The sequence below is a fragment of the Chelmon rostratus genome, chromosome 9 (assembly GCF_017976325.1).
Source record: "Chelmon rostratus isolate fCheRos1 chromosome 9, fCheRos1.pri, whole genome shotgun sequence".
Lineage (NCBI taxonomy): Eukaryota > Metazoa > Chordata > Actinopteri > Chaetodontiformes > Chaetodontidae > Chelmon > Chelmon rostratus.
The window spans coordinates 11,959,050-11,968,441 of record NC_055666.1 but is presented as its reverse complement, the minus strand read 5'-3'; the positions used below and the strand labels follow the sequence as shown (position 1 = coordinate 11,968,441).

Here is a 9,392-nt window from a genome sequence, read left to right as displayed (position 1 = left end):
GTTTTTCGAGAGCTTTACTCGCGCTGCTAGATGCTTTTGTTGCCCTGAGTACAGTCTTTCAGGCAGCCACAGTTACCAGTCTGCGTAGGACTCACCCCGCCTCATTTGCTGCGGTTGGCACGCACACATCTCAAACCGCTTGGAGTATTGCAGTGCCTGTGTGTGCCTTGGAGGCCTGACTGAGGGAAAAACTCATGTTTTTTCCTCAGTTTCCGGAAGATCATTGTAGCCTTCCTAAAAGAAAGAAAATGGAATCCTGAAATCGCACTTAGCTAAACAGTCAGGCGTTTTTCAGAGAATATTACAAAAACAACAGGATTGTACGATTACATTGCTCCTATCGTCATTGAACAGGTACTGTATCATGGATTTGTTGACAGACTGTATATTCCTTCTGACTACCTTTATTTTCATTAGCTATGTTAGCTAATTTTAGCTTGTTTGCTCTGGCTAGGTGGTTGGTTGTGAACGTCACTGGTTGACGTCGTTTGCTTAGCTGGCTTACGGTGATGCTAAGTATCGTCAATGTATTCTTACTCAAACTCGTGTTTTTTATGTATGTTCAATAAAACAGACAAATATCCAGTCCGTGACATGTTTCGTAACAACACTGACATTAATGCTAAATAGGTTTTCACGCCAAGCTAAAGTAACTGATGACACATTCCACGAAGTTACTGGCTAAGTTAGCGTTAGCTAATGTTAGAAATCCCATTGGTAGCGTCTGTAGTTAGCCACTCGGCTAGTTAACATAGAAGCTAACAAGGTCCAGCGTAGTGGAAGCTCAACATCACCGGGGTTGTTTGGCCACCTCAGCAGCTTGTTTTGAACCAACAATACAAATGGTGTCATACTGACCATATCGCCAGTCGTGCATTAGTCATATACATTACTACGAACATACTGAATCATCCTCTACGTAGTAGTAGTTGAAGTTGTCAGTGTTAGCAACCGTGTACAATGCTAATAGCTAACTTAGCTAGCCAACGTAAGCTTAGCTAGATGATGCCATTTTGTTTTTATCTCGACTTTGACCATACTGCTTTCCCGTATGACTTAAAAACACACAAGCCATCACATTCACATTAGTTACAGCGATTAAATAGCCACATTTTCCAGTGTGTTCAGGGAACGTACGCTGTAAATTACGTTAAGAAAATCGCATTGGCTGAGCTAGTCAGTTTTGCGAGTAATTTAGCATGTCAGTATGCTTTGTAACCGGTGTACGTACATCGTGCTAGTGTTAGCTACTGGCTCGATGTTCTCCTCACATATTGATTGTGTGGCATCGTGATGCTGTATTGTGACCCGTGTTTCCACTTGATGACAAGTTCCCTGGCTGATAGTTACACACTGATTCGACCATTACATTCTTCATATCTAACAGAGTGGAAATACTCAAAGGTGTCAAATAAGGCATACACACATGTGCCACTGGTAGTGATTCCCTATTGCATAATGCATTATAAATCGGAGTACTAGTACTATCTTGACTCTTTTAATTAGATGTAGAGTCAATCAGCAGGGTGTATTCATCTATTTGTGATATGCATACTGTCTTTATACTTTTGGCAGCAGCTGGATCTTGCTGAAGATTGGAGAACGTCCCTCACACCCCTCCCTTCTGAATCAATGGAAGGGTCTGACAGTTTAGAGAGTGGCAGTGACCAGCCAGAGTCACAGCGCAGAAGGCAGCTGGACCGTCTGGGCAGGGAGGAGGCCTTCTATCAGTTTGTCAACAATCTCAGTGATGAGGACTATCGTCTTATGAGAGACAACAACCTTTTGGGCACCCCAGGTAAAAAACTTAATCTAATTACACTAGTCTTGTGACAGTAAACTTTTACTCTGGAAACGCTGACATTTGTATGATTTTAAGACAATCAAAAGATTATTACTTTCATTAGAATAGTGGAGTTGTTTTATTTGCTCTACTTTTCTATGCTTGAGTCTGAGCTGTACTAAATTCCATGCCTCCCTTTCAAAGCTTCAAACTGTTGGCTGACAAAAAGGTTAATATAAAAAGTGCTAAATGCATTTTAACAAACTTAAATCAAAACTTTATTAGATCAGTACCCTGTGGCTTAATTAAAACTTGCTCCAGTGCTTTAAGCTGATAGATGTTTTATGTTTTGATTACTAGATTTTTGTTATAGAGAGCCTGCAAGTACAATTATTTGCTTGGTCTTGGTATTACTTCAAAGTTACTGCTAATCAGAAGTTTTATAACAGTGCCCAGCTCTACAAAGACGTGGCTCAAGACAGTTTATGGGCTTGCATTTGCAAACTTTTCGGTCAAAATTTAGTTGATGATATCAACGTTTAAACTTTTTATGACCTCTTGTTAATTTCTTTGTCCTTCTTCATCTTTATACGTATCCTACCTGCCCAATAGAATTAGAACTTGCAATGAAAGTTAAGCTCAGGTAGCTACATCTAGTATTGGATATGTCACTATGCTCGATATGCAACAGCCTACGGACTACTGAAGACGCCCAATCCGTTTCTGTCTCAGGACAGTGGGAGGAGGAATGTAAGTTTGGAGCATCCTTTAGCGGAGCAACCTGCAAGGAGAGGGCATTGAATGGACAATGGCATGCCCTGGTAAGTCTGGAGGTTTTTAGTAATGTCCTGTTGCTGTATTCAAAGAAAACCAAACAGCTCTATGGGTCAGTACAGTACATACATTAACACCAGTTCTTTCTTTTCTTTTATTTGACACATGTACATCAAATATCTTGCCAGATATGTAGCTGTTACAGTGTGTCCTTCTGCCGACTTCTCCTCTTTCTATGCATTAAATCAGAAAATGTTTTTTTCTTGTAGGGAGTTAAGCCTTCAACTCCTCTCAGTCACCTGACATGTCTTCCTCCCAACTTACATTGATGATCAGACTAGAGAAGAGGAAGTGAACTAAACACTATAACCTTCAAGAAAGGAATATGTGGATTGCCAAAAATTATTTTTTTCTTTTTATCAACACAGTGTTTTTGTTTTGTAATGTCTCTTTCAGGAGAGGTAACTGAGGATGAGCTGTTTAGTAGACTTCAACAAATCAAAGATGGTCCAGAACAGCAGAATAACACCCCTAGTACTGAAAGTGGAGAAGATCCAGTTGGTAAGTTTGGCTTTTTTTCTTCTTCTTTTTTTTTTAGACTCTGTGATTTACTATCAAATTCAGATATGATGTGTCACTTTTTAACTCTGCTGATTTTCAGACCCACCAGAAAGCTCTGAGGATCCTGCCAGTGGGGAAAGTCTCCTGGACTGGCTGAACACAGTGAGACGCACAGGCAACACAACCAGAACTGGTCATCGTGGAAACCAGTCATGGCGGGCTGTAAGCCAGACCAACCCAAACAGTGGTGATTTTCGCTTCAGCCTGGAAATCAGTGTGAACCGCAACCTGGCTGAACAGCAGGCAGCTGCTGAAGGGGAGCAGGAGCCTCCAGATGATGCTCCGGAAAATGCTCCAGAAAATGCTTCAGAAGATACTCCAGAGGAGGCTCCAGAGGGTCACGAAGTGGTGGCAAATGCTGAGCCACAGGTCCCTATGGAGACAGAAGTAGTGGAAGAACCAGTGGTAGAGGAGTTGGCTGTCATAGTGGAACCAGAGCCTGAATTAGAAGAGGTTGTTTCACAAGAGATTTTAGGAGAAACTCCCAGCTCACCTGCTGCACTGCCAGTACAACCCCCACTTTCTCCTTCTCCACGCAGAGGACAAAGGAGAGCCCGCAGCCGCAGTCCGGAACAGCGCAGGACTAGGGCCCGTACGGCCAGAAGCCGCTCCCCTCTCAACTTGGATCAGCTGGATGGTCTCCCTATTCCACGTCATGTTCACAGCTCTCAAGGCTCCAACGCTGCCACCAATGCAGCCCCTGTGCCTCAAGTGGAGGGCAGTTCTCGGACTCGACAACATGTTCTTTCCAGGCAAAGCACTGCTGACAGTGATGCTCAGCCATCTATGGCTGGTGCGGAATTGGTCCCAGAGGTCCAGAATGTCGCATCTCAGGAAGGAGACGCTGCTGGGGGGGATGGGGGTGCAGCAGGGCGCCGCCCCCCTACTATTATGCTTGATCTCCAGGTGCGTCGTGTGCGTCCAGGCGAATATCGCCAAAGAGACAGCATTGCTAGTCGTACACGCTCGCGCTCCCAGAACTCAAACAACACATTTCTTTATGAGAGTGAACGTGGTGGATTTCGTAGGACTTTCTCACGCTCTGAGCGTGCTGGTGTGAGGACCTACGTCAGCACAATACGCATCCCTATCCGTAGAATCTCTGATGCAGGTTTGGGAGAGGCAACCTCAATGGCTCTCCAGTCTATGATTCGACAGATTATGACTGGTTTTGGTGAACTCGGCTACCTCATGGATTCAGACTCTGATTCTTCAGATTCAAACCGTGGAGCCAACACACCTGTGGATCTGGCTGAAGCCCTCAACAACTCAGATACTACTCCTGCTGCCGCTCCTACTGCTGATGTTGATGAACCACCTGTAGCTGCTGCAGTTAGAACAAGGACAGCTGATACTGATGTGGATGAGGGCCTTGCCACTGGTCCACCAGCCTCTGGTGGCAGGGCTCGACCTAGACCACCTAATACCCTAGAGGAGTCCAATTCACTGCCCCTACTGCGGCTCGCTCACTTCTTCCTCTTAAATGATGACGATGAGGACCAGCCCCAAGGGCTGACCAAAGAGCAGATTGATAACCTCTCCATGCGCAACTTTGGTGAGAGTGATGCCCTGAAGACTTGCAGTGTCTGCATAACAGAGTATGCAGAAGGTAACAAGCTACGTAAGCTGCCCTGTTCTCATGAGTACCATGTGCACTGCATTGATCGCTGGCTGTCCGAAAACTCCACTTGCCCCATCTGCCGCAGGGCTGTCTTGGTATCAGCCAACCGAGAGAGTGTGGTGTAACCCATAAAAGACTGCAGGCCTTTTGTCTCAGCTTCAGTAATCTCCCAGTAATATCCCAAGTCCATAAATGGCTTTGAGGAAATGTGTCTCCACTGTTCACTCTACATACCATTTGTGAGTTTGATCATAATGCAGTCACAGGTTTGATTTGGGGTGCCCCATACAGTGACATTGGGACATATTCAGTTTCTACTAAGACATTTATTATTGCAGTCCAAAGTTTGGCACAAGCAGTGCATGCTGTTTGAATCAACCTGTAGTGACCAAGCAGTTTGTTGCATTGCATCAAGCCATGCTCACAAGCAGACCTGTTTCTCATAAAGAATCCCCTGGTAATAAATGCTGCACACCTGCAGGTAGTTCAGGCACATTTTCTTTTTTGTATTAGCTCCTAAATGGCGCCTTACATACCAGAAGTTGGGTATTGGGACAGTTCTTTGGAACACCAGTTCAAAGTATTAGCTGTAAATAAGCTTGTAAAAACTAATTTTGAATCATACTTTGTATCAGTGAATCGGTTTTGGACTGTAAATTATCTCTTATGAAGATTAGGGTGGTGTTGGCCGCAATTACTCTCTCAGAGAATCCCTAAGTAGGTTGTATTGGTGTACACAGCAGAATTATTTCTAGGTTGTGATGTCCAAAGGATATAGGACATTAAGGTTTGCAATTTATAGTGTGACTTGTACTCTCCCTTTTTGTTCACCTGAAAGAAACAAACTACTATTTTGGAGGAGCATATACCATGAAAATTCTCAGTGTGCTAAATTGTTTTTAAAAAATAAGATGTTGTACAGATACATGAGAAAGATAAATCCAACTAGGTTACTTTTGTAAAGCCGAGTTTATTTTGGAATCATATAGCGTCTTTATTGAATTGATCATTAAAAATCGAGTAGTATGCATACCAGAAATTGAGGGATGTCTCAATATTGGCAGGAGATACTGGGTTAATATCAAGTACTTGGCATGTGAATTTTCCCACTTCAAAAATACTATACTAACAGGCATGACATGTCAAAAAATTTGAATATAGTCACTTTTTCTTTTCTCCCCCACATGTAAAATTTAATTTTCTTTTTAATGTACAGCAGTGATTTCACAATCATTTTGTCCTGTCATCCATCACCTATTGGTCTGATTCTTTGTTTCGACAAACATATTGGATTGTTTTTAATTATCGACTGATGACTGATGATTTCTAAGCCGGTATTGCACAAATGACCAGAAATTGACCTAAAGTGAAATGTAGACTTGCCTTATGAAGATCTCTCTACCTGTAGATCCACCTCAATGTACAAGTGATAAGTTATTAATCCAAAGGTTTGTGTGTCATTTGGGTGACATTTACCAAGTCGGAAAAAATCACATCATCATCCTGTCTTAGCAAGGCTCCAGTAAAAGACAAGATGCTCACCCACTGTACCCTCCTGCCTCATGAGCAGATGCTCCATATCAGTGTGCAATACATGCTAAAGTGAAAGTAGAGAAAAACAAACATGATATAAATGTATGCTGTTGTTGAAAACTGTTGTTAATGGCTAAAATCTTAAATGAAGACTTATTCAAATGTGTTGAAGTTCATTTTATTTTATTTAGAGATTCTGTAGGTTTCAGTAGCACTGTTGATGAACAGGAACACTGGCTAAAGGAAGAAAAGGGCATCACTGTCAATGCCATCCTGTCATGTTTCTTGTTTCACTTGATGTCTTTGCCACAATTATTACTTCCCTTTGAGGGACATAAAACTTTGAATGCAAGACATTGTCATTGTTAAATACCATAAACATGTAAAGGAAATGTATGTTCCCTTTTAGGCCATGCTTTAGTTTTGGCCTTGTTCTGTGACCCATCCAGTGCAGTATGTTAACTGGGTGTTAAATGAAACTAACCGCTGAATTAAACATGTTGTTATGCTTCAAAATGGATTGCAGGTATGCATTTTGTACAGTGGCTGTTGGGTAATTTTATTCTGCATCCAGGTGCACACAGTATTAGTTACTATGTATACCTTTATATATTAAACCATACAAATGCACTGTTATTTCCACGTTTGCTTTGATCTGATGGTTCATTGATATTTTATTTTTCATATTTGGTCTATTTAAAATGACATGTATTGCATGTTCCTCTACAGCTGAGCCCAGCGGTTTTGAATGATGAGTGTGATGATGTTGTGAACTGAAGGTAGATAATGGTTGGCGTTCCCTTCCCATCAGTGTTATTTATTAACCATTGTGCTTTGTGTGACATACAAAATGAGTTTATGATGCATTTGGCCTCTAACACTTGCACTTGTGGAAGAAGTGTCATCACTGGCGCCCCCACTGGTAGGATTTGTGAAAATCCCCAATCATTTCCAACTGACATTAAAAACGAATGCGTTCATGAATATGATCTTTGCTAGAAAAGCCATTGGCAAGGTCTTCAACAAAAATAGCCATGCAGCTAAATTAATCATGCAGCCACTGAACCGTGAGGGACAGTGCAGTTTTGACTGGAATACAACCAGCGACGTTCAGTTTGTTTAATGTTGTACTCAACGTTGAAGCACCACGCACAGACATTGATGTGTGGTGGCGTTAGAAAATATTCCAGTTTGGAAAATGTACACCTTTCCTCTTCTGTCCTCTTTTAACGTTATTCGGTGATATGGCCAGTGCAGTGTTGAAGCTAACACAGTCCACAGAGGTGGAAAAACGAGGAAGTACCCGAGTCAGACTACGGCAAGGATGGCTCTCCGAACACTAGGGAACCGTTTGTGGCTCATTCAGCGGGACTGTTGGAAGGTAAATTAACGTCAGTTATGGCATTATCTGCTAATTTGGCTAACCGCTAACGTTAACTACGTCTACTCCCGTTAGCACTCGCGTCTCACTTTGTCAGGACTGAAATTGCTCAGTGAAATCGCAGTCCATTAGAAGAATCGAAACCGACGTGAAAATAGGTTCATGTGATATAGCGCTACTCAATTTACAGTCGACAACTGATGGTATTATTTAGCTAACTTTTGGCTAGGCTAATGCTAAATCATCGTTTTTGTAAATCGGCGTTACTACACGAGGATTCCACCTTTCACCAGGGTGCATTACACTGTGACCACGGCGCGGCGCTGCGACGGTGAATTAAATTGCTAATAAGATACGTATTTTTTTTAATTCTCTAGAAATTGTTTGTATTATCTCTTGTAGACTGTCTCCATCCAAACACATGGAGCTGTCAGATTCAAAACAACCTGTCCAGTTGAAGTGAGCCATTTGGATCATTTGGTCCTAACAGTGAAGAGTGTGCCTGACACCGTCAACTTTTACACCTCAGTCCTTGGCATGGAGGTCATCACTTTTAAGGTATGCAAGGTGCTTTGTACATGAAACGTAGTAGTTGTATGATGGTACTAATAGCAGGAATCAGTATTTCTAATTACTTTATTAACAATGTCAGTAATATTATAAGTGCATTATTCAGACGGAAACAGGGAAAGTGAAGTACTCTTGTACCTTTGGTCTAAGAGACCATCCGCTAGGTGGCAGGCTTTGATTGCAAGTCAGCTGATGGCACCCTTCTACAGTCAGTCAGTTATGAGGGACCTTGAGCTGTCAAACACTTCTCAACACCCACGCTTGCCATCTCTGCATTTTCAAGGGAAACCGTAAGGCTCTGGGATTTGGGCAGCAGAAGTTTAACCTTCACCAGCTGGGTCAGGAGTTCGAGCCCAAAGCCAAGCTTCCAACCTCCGGCTCTGCAGACTTGTGCCTCATCACCAAAACCCCTCTGGCTACAGTAGCCGCACATCTGAAGGTCTTTCATCCATTTCCTGCAGATTGTCCTCAGTCACAAATGTCAATCTTAATTCTGTAAAGTGATTACTCTTTTAAAACCGCTTCACCTCTCGTTGGCTTTGTATGTCATATTTTGTTACCATTTTTGGCTTAAGGTGCCACTGAAATGCTCACTGTCTGTTAATGTTGTCTCCTTTGCAGGTCTGTGGAGTTGAGATAGAGGAGGGTCCGGTGGAGAGGAGTGGAGCTGTGGGGGCCATCACCTCTCTTTACTTCAGAGACCCAGACCACAATCTCATTGAAGTGTCAAACTATAACCAGGCAACATCAGAGGGATCTTCTTGAGACTCCTTTCCCTTTTTTGTGCACGTAAATTCATCCAATCATTGCACTAACTCTGTCTGCTGAACCAACTTTGCACAGTTTAGCGCACTTTTGACTGCAAAATTGCTGTAATTCAAACAACACATGCACTATTTTCAAGCTAGAGTGGATAACATCAGTTGGCTGTGCAAAGACACTGTTCCTGTGTAGTTCTGCTGACCAGTGGTTGCTATTTTAATTATGCATAAAAAATCTATGGAGTTATTAGACGAAATGGGCACTTAAGAAGATTTGTTTTACGTTGTGAAGAGAAACTGAACACTTGTAAGAATTGTTGCCTGTTCAGCACAAAATAAAAGGTTCTT

At 42.4% G+C, this 9,392-nt stretch overlaps 2 protein-coding genes across 4 annotated transcripts; both read left to right on the top strand.

Annotated features, from left to right (window-relative positions):
* Nucleotides 1-225: 225 nt before the first annotated feature.
* On the top strand, nt 226-6,982 carry rlim (ring finger protein, LIM domain interacting). 3 transcript variants are annotated; one of them, XM_041944275.1, is made up of 4 exons: nt 226-354; nt 1,576-1,798; nt 3,014-3,118; nt 3,219-6,982. In XM_041944275.1, the coding sequence occupies exons 2-4, from the start codon at nt 1,633-1,635 to the stop codon at nt 4,922-4,924; spliced, it is 1,977 nt and encodes a 658-aa protein (XP_041800209.1). In that variant the 5' UTR covers nt 226-354; nt 1,576-1,632; the 3' UTR covers nt 4,925-6,982. The 3 variants fall into 3 exon arrangements, with proteins under 3 accessions (XP_041800209.1, XP_041800210.1, XP_041800211.1); XM_041944276.1 differs by having other exon boundaries at nt 242-354; nt 1,579-1,798; XM_041944277.1 differs by lacking the exon at nt 226-354 and adding an exon at nt 2,516-2,604 and having other exon boundaries at nt 1,675-1,798.
* A 577-nt stretch (nt 6,983-7,559) lies between these two features.
* On the top strand, nt 7,560-9,392 carry glod5 (glyoxalase domain containing 5). Its single transcript, XM_041944278.1, has 4 exons — nt 7,560-7,713; nt 8,116-8,271; nt 8,567-8,722; nt 8,905-9,392. Exons 1-4 carry the CDS (start codon nt 7,657-7,659, stop codon nt 9,046-9,048), a joined length of 513 nt encoding a protein of 170 aa, XP_041800212.1. The 5' UTR covers nt 7,560-7,656; the 3' UTR covers nt 9,049-9,392.